Source organism: Carlito syrichta, unplaced genomic scaffold, assembly GCF_000164805.1.
Source record: "Carlito syrichta isolate Samal-C Ts95f unplaced genomic scaffold, Tarsius_syrichta-2.0.1 Scaffold152793, whole genome shotgun sequence".
Taxonomy (NCBI): Eukaryota; Metazoa; Chordata; class Mammalia; order Primates; family Tarsiidae; genus Carlito; species Carlito syrichta.
In genome coordinates, this window is record NW_007096889.1 from 113,716 (window position 1) to 126,145 (window position 12,430).

The 12,430-nt window shown below is 32.6% G+C and overlaps 1 protein-coding gene across 4 annotated transcripts in view; it reads left to right on the top strand.

The window, feature by feature from the left end:
• The window catches only part of NADK2 (NAD kinase 2, mitochondrial), a 49,509-nt gene that overhangs the window by 21,937 nt on the left and 15,142 nt on the right, over positions 1-12,430 (top strand). For 2 of the 4 annotated variants that reach the window (XM_021708858.1, XM_008050580.1), the window contains exons 6-9: positions 1,055-1,191; positions 5,774-5,852; positions 8,511-8,576; positions 9,888-9,983. In XM_021708858.1, coding sequence (XP_021564533.1) covers positions 1,055-1,191; positions 5,774-5,852; positions 8,511-8,576; positions 9,888-9,983 — 378 coding nt within the window. The remainder of the gene's footprint in view (positions 1-1,054; positions 1,192-5,773; positions 5,853-8,510; positions 8,577-9,887; positions 9,984-12,430) is intronic. The other 2 variants (XM_021708859.1, XM_008050581.2) reach the window with 1 other exon arrangement.

Below are 12,430 nucleotides of genomic sequence, written 5' to 3' on the forward strand. Positions count from 1 at the left end.
AAATTAAGTGTTCAAATTCTGAGATTTTGCCCTTTGTATCTTCATCTCCCATCTAGCAACGACTGAGGGTTAGATTTAATCCAGTTATGCTGAGGTTCCTGGTATCTTTGTCTTACATATAAGTATTTTTAAAGCAGTGGTGATGGAATTTTTTAAAAAATATTTCTTTTACTTAATCTGTTCACTGGGCAGACCATCATGAAAAGAGGAAGGTGGAGGGAGGAGATGTGGTGGGGATGGCCAGTTATATTTCTGAGAGCCAGGTTGGACTATATAAATTATATAAAAGCCATTTTATTTTCTTACTTGGATTAAATTTTATAGTTGAGGAAAGCTTTTTCCCCAGATATTTGTGAAGTTGTGTTAGTTCTGCTTGACTTTTCGAGAATTATTTTATCACCAATAATTCTAGTTTCTATCATTTCAGAAGTATGGCAAGTCTAGAAACAACTAATTTATAGAGTATTTTTGTATACTTGTCTAGCTGGATCTATCCCATTGGCTTTTGATACAATTACTGATTTTTAAATAAACCTGATTTTTTTCTTTTATTAAAAATGTTATTTAAATTTTTAAGTGTAATAAAAAATGTGATATTTGTTATTTTTAACTTCTTTATTTCTTTTTTTTAAAGAAAAACCTTGTCATTAAAAATTTGGGGGGAGAGGTTTTTTTTTAACACAACTATCTTAACATAATATTTTCATTTTGGAATGCTCTTTTTAAAATATTTTTTTGCTGAGCAAAACACAAGCTATATCTAGTTCAGTGTCTTGGACTTAATGGGTTCTTGATAAAGAGTCTAACTTAATTTGAGTTACTTTGGAGATTTTGTACAAACACACTAGATATTTCCATTATAATTGAAAAGAGAAGTAAATACTCAAATGTCTTTGAGCAGGAACCTGTGGGTTTTAGATTTTTTTAATATAATTCATTGAATAAATAGGTATTTTTAAATCAATTTTTTAATTTGGTTAAATTATTATAATGTCTGATCCTTAGTTCATTTATTCTCTCTTCACATAACTTGCTTTTCTTTTACTTTTCTAAGGTGGTTATGGAGGCAGCGAATCAGGTTATACCTCGAAGGGACTGGCATAAACCCTGTTCCTGTGGACCTTCACGAGCAGCAACTGAGCTTGAATCAACACAGCAGAGCCCTTAACATCGAAAGAACTCATGATGAAAGTAGGTGGATTGGGCATTGGAGGTGTTTGGGGCAATATGTAACTTTGACTTCTAATTTTTTGAGGTAATAATTTACAATTAACTTATTTTTAGTGCAACTAACAATACTTAAGAAAGTGAGCTGCTTCAGTTTTAAAATTTATCATCATTAGAATCTGAAGTAAGAAATGTAGTATATTTCTAGAAGAAATGTTTTCTAGGACAGGTTTGAAAATTAGTTGATTAGGGAAGGATTATAAAGTTTATGACAGGATGGTTGATGTTTAAGAAAAGAGTCTTGGCCTTAATCTTTGAAATGTTCAAAAATAAAAAAAGCAGTAGAGATAAAATTAGCTAATATGTGGAAGATTTCATAATAGTTATACATTTTATATAGTTAAACTTAAGTATATTGCATTTGTTGTTGGGAAGTTTTGTATTCCAGCCTTAAGATTTGTGTTTAAAGTATTTGTTTAAGCTGCTAAGAGAATATTAGCACAAAGTGATTTGCAGCTCTTTTTGTTATGAGGGTTAAAGTTAATTCTCAGTTTTGAGCTAATTTGTGGCTTGTTATTTGGCCATATTTTCCCACTTTTTGTAGTAAATGTTGGACTCTCATGATGCAAGAAGATCCCAAGAGAATTCATAAATATTTTTGGGCTTAAAAAAAACTACTTTTTTCCCCTATATTTCATTTTCTGGATATACTTATCAGGAGAAAGGTGCTTTACATTTCTGCTCTCTGTCTCTGCTCTCTCTTGGTATCTTAATCTTACATTTATGTCCATTTTTTCCAGAGTTGCAGGTTACATAACTTTATGGGTTGGCATGTTCCTAAAGTGTGTGCTCATGTCATGTTTTAAAGTTTCTCCTCCAACACAAAGCATTTGATTTAAAAAATCTTAAGAAATTATATGCATATGAATTTCTAATATTGTTCTTGAAAATCTGAAGTAACCCATTAAGTAAGTTTTAAACTTATAACTGGAAAATTTGCTCTATCTCTAAGAGAAGTTACTACAGCTGCCAAAAGATGGAATATTTGACTCTTTTCACCAAGTCTTATTGGAAAGATGTAGATTGGTATACAAAGATTCACTGCTCAGATTCACTGAGTTAGTTTATAAACTAAGTTAGCCTTCATATATAGTAACAAAATTACATATAAACTTAGTAAATCATGATTCAATATCCAGGATGTTAATGTGATTAATCGTAATTCCAGAAAAAGAACAGAAAAAATATTCAAAATCAAAAAATAATGCAAGAAAATGTTTCAAAATGTAGGTGGAGAAATGCCTGAGGACATTTGTCTAGGCAAAGATTTTATGGCTCAGACTTCAAAACCACAGGCAACAAAAATAAAAATAGACAAATGGGACTATATTAAACCAAAAAACTGTACAAAAAAGGAAACAATCAGAGCTAAAAGAGGCAACCTGTGGAATGGGAGAAAATATTTGTAAACTTCATCCAACAAAGGACTAATAGCCAGAATATACAAGGAACTCAAGCATCTCAACAGCAATAATAATAATAATACCATTAAAACGTGGCTCTGAATAGACATTTCTCAAAAGAAGACATACAAATGACCAATAGACATATGAAAAATGTTCAACTTCATTATCAGGAAAATACTCTTCAAAACCACAGTGAGATATCATTTCTCTCCAGTTAGAATGTCTGTTATCAAAAGGACAAACATAGCAAATGCTGGAGATGTGGAGAAAAGAACTCCTGTATGCTGCTGGTGGGAATGTAAATTAGTACAACCCAATATAGAAAATAGTGTGGAGGTTTCTCAAAAAACAAAAAATAGAACTACGATATGGTCCAGCAATCCCACTACTGAGTATTTATCCAAAGGAAAGGAAATTAGTATATCAAAGGGATGCCTATACCCACTTGCTTATTGCAGCACTAACCACAGTAGCCAAAACATAGAATCAATCTTAATGTCCATTAACAGAAGAATGGATGCAGAAAATGTATCTGGAATGCTAGTCAGTCATAAAAAAGAAAGAAATCCTGTCCTTTGCAGCAACATGGATGGAACTTCAGGTCATTATTATAAAGTGAAGTAAACCAGGCACAGAAAGACAAATATTACATGTTTTCACTCATATATAGGAGCTAAAAAGTTGATTTCATGGAAGTAAAGAGTACAGTGATATTTAACAGAGGGTGAGAAGGGTGAAGAGGCTGATAAAGAAAAAAATTAGCTCTAGATTACTTATAATACCTAATGCAATGTAAATGTTATATAAATAGTTGTTATATATAATTTTTAATTTATACTATGTTTAATTGTTGTAGTGTTATTTTGTATTTTTTCTTCCAAATATTTTCAACTTGAGGTTGGTTGAAGCCACAGGTGCAGAACTCATCCAGCCTTTTCTTTATCAACCTCTTCACCCTTCCCACCCTCTGTTAAATATCAACTTTTTAGCTCCTATATATGAGTGAAAACATGTAATACATGTAATGATTATCAACTTTTTAGCTCCTATATATGAGTGAAAATATCAACTTTTTAGCTCCTATATATGAGTGAAAACATGTAATATTTGTCTTTAACCCTCTGTTAAATATTAGGCTACAGATATACAGTATTAAATATTAGGCTACAGACATACAGAGTTAAATATTAGGCTACAGACATACAGAGTTAAATATTAGGCTATAGACATACAGAGTTAAATATTAGGCTCTGTTAAATATTAGGCTACAGACATACAGAGTGAAAACATGTAATATTTGTCTTTAACCCTCTGTTAAATATTAGGCTACAGACATACAGTTAAACGGAAGGAACAAGTTCTAGTGTTCAGTAGCACAACAGGATGACTATAATTTACAGTTTATTGTATATTTCCAAATAGCTAGAAGAGAAGGTTTGACATGTTCCCTATAAAATGATAAATGTTTGAGGTGATGGATATCCTAAATACCCTAATTTGATCATCACTCATTATATGTATGTATCAAATATTGCATGTACCCATAACTCTGTACAATTATGAATCAATTACATTTTTTTAAAATTTTAAGTTAAAAACTTAGGCAAGAGTCTTTGAATTGAAGGAACTCAAAAAGTGTTTAGCATATTAATGGTAACATGTTTTATACTAAGGCATGTCAGAATACTGGGAATTAAACAGCTGCTGCAAGTTTCTAGAGAGGAGGAGGAGGAGGAGGAGGTGGTGGTGGTGGTGGTGGTGGTGGTGGTGGTGATTGGAGCAGATAATTTTATACATCGTCATTCCTTCATATCTGAGGAGCATTGGTTCCTGGACCCCCTGTAGGACCTCCTGCAGGAACTTGAGGATATTCAAGTCTCTAATATAAAATGGTGTAATATTTGCATATATCCTAGGCACATCGTCCACTATACTTTAAATTAGCTCTAGATTACTTATAATACCTAATGCAATGTAAATGTTATATAAATAGTTGTTATATATAATTTTTAATTTATACTATGTTTAATTATTGTAGTGTTATTTTGTATTTTTTCTTCCAAATATTTTCAACTTGAGGTTGGTTGAAGCCACAGGTGCAGAATTCATGGATCTGGAGGGCCATCTGCATAAAGAATTTGGAATCAGAATAGTTTCAGTTTTCTCAATAATTGTTAAGCACCTGTGGAAAATCTGTGGGGATGGCAATTAAAAAAAAATTCTGTTAGTAATCAACCGTATTCACAAGGGTGTGAATACCAGGAGGCAGGGATCACTGGGTACCATCTTGGAGGCTGCCTATCACAATTGGAAGGATCTTTAAACACTGAGTTAGGTGGAATTATGGAGGGGACAGAAAAGTGAACTTGTCTCATGATGTTTGCCTAAGTCCAATAAATCTGCTGGTGCAGACATCAAGAAAATGGGGTTGACATTTTCAGTTGAAAACTGATTAAAAAGTGAAGGGAAACATTTGAAGGTGACAATCACAAATTTGAACCAGAAAGCACTGGAAATTCTTTGGAGGATTTTATATGATAGAGTAATGTTTAGTCATCTAGGGAGATTACTTACAGCATGCACACACCTTAAAGTTTTAAAGAAGAAAAGATGACATTTTTTAGGAGTCATGAAGGGAAATGTGGTATTCCTCCCTGTTATTAAAAACACTCATGGAGTTTCTTACTTGAGAAAAATAATTTAGTTTCTTAACATGTATGGTTTGGTTTCCCACATGAGCCATTTGTGTAATTTGCTGCTTAAATCTAAAATGGCTGTCCTTTGGAATTACTTGGTCAGCTACACTTCTGAAGCTTCCAGTATAAAACTATGTTTAGCATGGTAGCAAGAATCTTATGAGATGGGTAAATATGTTGCATCACTCTTGAAAAATTGTCTCAAGAAGAATTAAAGTTTATTTTGGAGAGACAGTGACTTCATTGTAGGTATAAGGTTAGATGACTTCAAGGTTTATATTATGGATACTTTAAGATATATTTAATTCATATGTTAACTATATAAAAGCTGTGATTAAAAATATAAAAGTTTTAATGGTTTATGTAATTTTTATCATAACATTTTTAAAATTCAAGGGGTTACTTTGGATTTTCTTTTTTTTTTTTTTTTTTCATTTTCTGCAGGGTCTGAGGCTTCAGGACCGCAGCTTTTGCCAGTGAGAGCACTAAATGAAGTCTTCATTGGGGAGAGTCTATCATCCAGGTACTTTTAAACCTGTGACCTTAAGTTTGGAATTTAATGTTTTAATACTTCTGGATATTTATTCAATTTCTATAACCTAGCTAAGATTTGTGAATAACTAATATATTTTAAGTAATGCCAATTAATTATATAATGAAATATTTCTAAAACCTTTGTATACTTTAATATGCGTTAAGAGAACTTTCTGTGACCAAAGAAGTTTGTGATACCCTAGGTTGAACGGTTATTCAGATTTCTTTATTGCATTACTTCCCAGAGCCTTTAATCTACTTAAATAGGTGATTTATAAATTTTTTATTTATTTATTTTTTAGAGATGGGATCTTGCTATCTAACTCCTGGGCTCAAGCTACCCTCTCACGTTAGCCTTCCAGTTAGCTGGGACTAAAGGCACATGCCATAATGCCCAGCTTACAAGTGTTTAAGGGAGTGACATACTAAGTATACATTTGTAATTGATATAAAACTTTGATAGACAGTTCATATTAAAATGTCCCTATTAATTGTTTTAGTGCCCTTTAAAGCTGATATGTTTGCTTGTTTTTATCCAGAATCCTGTTAAGGATCACATATTGCATTTGACCATCATTGCCCTTTAAAGTTAATTAAGGACAGTTCCTTAGCCCCACCTAGTTTTGTCATTTATGATATTAATATTTTTGAACAGTGTAAGCCAATTGGATTGCAAAATAATCCCTTACTTTAGATTTGTGTGATTTTTTTTTTTCTTTCATGATAAGATTCAAACTAGGCATTTTTGGCAGAAATGCTATGTAAGTGATGCTGTAACCTTTTTAGTGTAACACATCATAAGGCAAATGCATTGATAGTTCAAGATTATGACTACTATTAGAAAAAATAAAGGTTAATATAGTTCCTCATTAGGGGTATAACAATGTGTGTGTTTTAGTATTGGCAAAGTCTGTTTTATAGGACTTAAATGTAACTTAGGCTTAAATTGTCAACAAGTTTTTTATTTTTTGCAAAACTTTTTTTGTGGGGCATAGTGAGAAACTCTAAAATGCATACCATAATGCAAAGTGCGTTTAAATTTTGGTAGTACTTTAGACTTTGACTCTTCAGTTTTGTAGATGTAAGTAAATTAGGGGTGACAGATTAGAGATGAGTATTCCATTTTCCTGCTACCAGAACCAGGTCATCTTTTGAAGGCCGTATAGTTGGTTCCCTAGTTTACTGAGAATTCCATAAAATCTGAAATTTTGTTTGGTGCAAGTTATATCCTTTCATAAGAAATTTAATTATAGTGAGAAAAATTTGTTATAACTAAAGATATCCACATTCTAGATAATGACTCAACTTTGGTAGTGTTGAAAAGAACAAAGCCTGATTCGACAGAATGATTTGAACAAGCTTTTGACTTGTAATTATTTTTTTGTGTGTATTATTAAATTTATTTAACAAAAATATATTGTGCACCTACTATGTGCAGTGTGTGAGTCACTAGGGATATAAAGACAAATAAGTAAAGGTAATGGTATCTTAATGTTTTGGAGGGTTATAAATGCATACTTTAAAAAAGTTAAAAGCAAAATTTATTCTTCAGAGAAAGAAAATATTTAAAGGAAACTAAAAACAGTAAAGTGTAAAAATATATTTATTTAAACATAGTAAGACTTATACTATATGTAAAGTCTTTTCTGTTGCTACATATCAAGTTTGAAGCAATACAGTGATGAATAATAGATACTATCATGTGACAGAGGACAAAAGAAGAACAATTAATTACTAATATAATCTAGTCTACTGCTAAAGACTTAAGATTGAGAAGAGAGCAACAACTATAAATGAGATTGGAGAAAATCTATTTTAAATAGATGACATAGTAAAAATGTTTTGTGAATTTATGCTTACTCTATGCGAGCCATTTAATGGCTTATTTTAATCTGTATATTTTGAAGATTGTTGGTTAACTTCTAAGAACTGCTTCTAGTGTTGCTTTATAATTTACATTTACTAAAAAATAACTTATAAAAGGAGGAAAACTGGTATCAGTTGATAGACATTTGAGGAGTCAGTGAAGTCTCACGAGAGGATTTTTAGATTGAATGCTTTTATTTCCTGTGGCAGTAGTGACCTAGTTGGTTTATCTCCTAAATAAGATTTAAAGCTGCTTCTTTTTGTGCTCTTTGATGTCTCACCTGGTATCTATACTAAGATAAGGACTGCAGTGGATTTGCTTTTGATGCTATTGAAAATGATTTGACTACTAGAGGTAGTCGAACTTTTTTTTTTAAAGGATAATTAGATATAGACACTTAGGTAGAAAGGAAATTCACATTTATTGGATGCCTGCAATGTGTCACGCACAGTGTATGTTGTATATGTTATCTCATTTAATGCTCATAGCCATCCTATGAGAAAGGTAGTTATATGGATTAGTGAAAACATGGGATTTGGAGAGTTCAAATAACTTGACCCACATCCTATAATTAGTTAGCATCAGTACTATAATACAAACCCAGTATTTCTGATTCTAGATCCTGTATTGAGGCTTTACTATGCTAGCTCTGAAAACTTAAGTGCTTTACTTGGAAAATATGGAGTGCAGCAATATTATTCCTGCCTCGTTTATAATGTTCTTAGATTTAAGAACATTTTAAAAGCCCAATTTTCTTTTCTTCTATTTGTTCTAACCTAGAATATCTTATTCTTGGGCTGTAGCAGTGGACAATTTAAGAAGAAGTATACCCACTCTAAAGGGACTGTGAGTTTTATTGCTGCCTTAAAAAAAATAATTTCCCTGAGGCAAACATTCTATGAATTGACTAATCTTGATAAACTTGCATGTGAGAATGACACTAAATTTGCTTATTATTTTGGGCTCAGTATCTCTCATCTGACTATACTTGTCTTCCTCTTTACTTCTGCTTCTCTTCTACCCAACCCCGCTTGCTTACCTCTAATCTCTTGTTTTTACTCGATTCTGGCGTAGTTAGCAGCCATATCTATGAATTGGGTTGGCTTGTCTGTACATAATAGACTCCTAATGTGCATTTTCTAGGAAGACATAACAGAGCTATGAAACAGATTAAATGTGAATATTAGGCCTGCTATCTCTTTTATTTTTGTAAAGAACGTGAACTGTGGGGAAAAAAACGAAAAGGAGGAGTTGAATCATGTAAAACCTTTGCAAATTAAGAGCTTGCAGGAAAAATGGAAAGGGTTAGAATGACAGATAAATTATCCATAGAGTGTTAGTGTTTGCAAGCATGTCTAATAATTGTCATTATTTTGGAAAGCTACATTATTTGCTGGAGAAAAAAATCCAGTGTTGATCAGTGACACTATTATTTTAAGATAGAGTTTATAAAGTAGCTTTTTACATTTCAAAAGGTATCTGAATAGTTACAAGTTACACATTCAGGGAATTAAAGAATAGTGTCATTTTTGCTGGTGTCAGAAAACCCATTTGATTTCATATTTATGAAATAGTCTAAGAAATGTAAATACAGTTCTAGTTTTATTTTTGTCCACTAATTCAGTATTGGTTGAGAATTTTCTTTACAGCTTTGTTTTCTAATCTCTTAGTTTACTATCAATTCAAAGGTATATTAGCATAGAGTTATATGCTAAGAAATTAGAGTTCAGAAGTATTGGTAACTTGAATAATTAGATAGATTTAGATATATCAAGAACTAGCTACCAAGAATGAAACTAACTTAAAAATGGTATTTTATTTTTTTGAATTCTGAAATGAGGCTCTGTATGTGTTAGATTTCATAAGAGCAATAGCAGCAGTGCTAGCTAATAATTTGCAACAAGTCCTTGTTTGAAATATTAAAGTATTGAAATAGAAAGGAGCATATAGAAAGGCATGGAGACATGTAGAATTTTTTTTTCTTCTTTTTTCCCACTTAGTTTTGGAATTAGTATCATGATGTGTGTGCCTACTAAATCAGATATCTCTTGGTCAAGCTGACTTACTTAGATTTCATTAGTTCTAAAGAAGACTGTGTTTGTCTTATTTACCGTGAATCATCAGCTTAGCAAACAGTTTTATATTCTTAATTCACAGGGCCTCCTACTATGAGATTTCAGTTGATGATGGTCCATGGGAAAAACAGAAGAGTTCAGGGCTCAATTTGTGTACTGGAACAGGATCAAAGGCCTGGTGAGTAACTTGGAATGTTGCTTCTCAACTTTTGTGAAATATTTTAAGTAATGTAATTTCCTTAGTATCTCATATTGGCACATCTAAGGCCTCTACAACACGACAGGTAGCCTGGTGTTACGTAGCTCAGCCTAGTTTCTGTGTCACTCATCGATTGGGTGCAGTAGCCCTTCCTTGACTTCAGGATTACAGCTGCAGCCTGAGTTTGGTCATTATTTGGTCATTATTGAGCACTAGGTTTGTCAAGAAATAAAATGAGAAGTGGCTTTGGGACTATAAGTTTCTTAAAAGTGAAAAATATTTTAAATAATAATTAAAAATAAATGAATACAAAGTACAATACAAAAAATAGACTTGAGTGTGTGGTGGCTTATACGTATAAACCCAGCACTTTGGGAGGCCCAAGAGTTTAAGACCAGCTTAGGCAAAATAGCAAGATCTTGTCTCTGCAAAAAATTTAAAATTAGCCAGATGTGGTGGCATGTGCCTGTAGTCCCAGCTACTTGGGAGGCTGAGGTGGAAGGATCGCTTGAGCCCAGGAATTTGAGGCTGGGGTGAGCCAGGATTGTGCCACTGGACTCCACCCTGAGTGACAGAGTGAGACCCTGATGTAAAGAAAAAAAAAAGGCATTAAAAAATATGCATTGAAGGCCTAACAGAATATAACCTGGGGCATTTTGTACTTTTTAGTACGTACAGATGCCTCTCAAACATACCTTCTCTCTTGAGTACAAACTTACATTCTATAATTTCCTACTAGATTGGATGTTAGTAGCATTTCAAATTCAGCACATTTAAAACTGAATTGTCTTCAGTTTTTCTTGCTGTGTTCTCTCTGTTGCTTACAACCATCACTATTTGCCTATACTCCGTACTTTAAAGGGAAAAAAAAAACATTGTTTCTTAAAACCTTGCTCTTACATTTGGAGTTTTCATTCTTCATTCTCCCTTGTTTGTATACATCCCAGTCTCTAAATCTTGTTAATTGTACCTCTAAGTCTTTGCCTATTTTTCAGTTTCTACTGCTGCTTATTTGGTCCAACTCTGCATCTTTTTGAATAGTCTTTGTGCTTTACTTTTTATTCTTCAGGCTGCCATGCACACTATACCAACAGAGTAATATTTTGAAAATGTAGATAAATCTGACTGTATTTCTTCTCTGCTTTAAACTTTCCTTTAAACTTTCCCCTCTGTTCAGTTTGCTTAGTTTGTCATTTAAAGACCTTTAAAATATGACCTTAGTTACCTTGTTGGCTTTATTCTTACTTTACCCTTTCTACTACCCATCAGCATACTAGAAGCACCATAGCTACTTGTAATTCTCAGCACACTCCTTGTTCTTGCTTGGTTTTTTGTTTTTGCTCAATGCAACTTCTTCCTGCGTTAGAATGCCTGAACATGTTCTACTTTTTATCCACTAGCTGAAAAATCGAGTCTTCAAATGTTATTCTCTTTAGCAAATCTTTATTAACACTCACTTCCTCTCATGAGTACAATGAATTCATCTCTTTTGTGTCCATTCTCAGCACTTTTTCTCATGGAACAATTATAGCACTTACCACATTATTAGTTATCTAATATGCTAATACCCAGATAGTTTGTGCATCTTTAGGGATTTGGGATGGTAACTAGAAGTTGTTTTTTTTTTTCCTGCTTAATTTTTTGTGTGCATAGCAAAGTACCTAATACATATTCACTCAAATATTTCTTGAGAAATTACTACACGCTCACAAATATAGTGCTTATCAAACTGTAATTTTAAATTTGGATAGTTTAAAGTTTTATTTCCTCCCTGTCCATGGATTTTTAAACTTTTTATGGTGAAAAAATTTAAATATGTACAAGATTAGACAAATAGCATAATAAATCCTCACATCTCCATTAGCCAGTTTCAGTAGTTATCAGCTCATGCCCATTCTTGTTACCTCTGCACCACCATGTATCTACTTTTGTCCTTTTTGTCCTATGTTATTCTGAAAAAATTTTCAGGCGTCGTATGTATCATATCATTTGTAAGTATTCAATAACTATACTTTTGTTTTATATTTTATTTTAAAGATGTGGGCTACAATTCAGGATTAGGTATATAAGTGGTCATTCTACAGATAAGGTTTGGGCCTCCCTTTGGGTCCCCACTTTGCCTAGTTTGAGATCAGATACCCTTATTGATGTTGTGTTCACCCCAAACCCCAGCAGTATCCTGCTACTGCCAATCCTTTTTTATAGTATTATGGTAAATGTTCAGGGTCTGCTTATGAGTGAGAATATGTGTTACTCTGTTGTTTGTTTCTGTGATAGATGACTGAGTATTATAGACTTTAAATCCATCCAAGTTGCTGCAAAGTCCATATGTTTGTCCTTCTTTATAGCTGTATAATAATGTATATGTACCACATTTTTTGGCTATGTAATAATGTATATGTACCACATTTTTTTAATACTGTCCA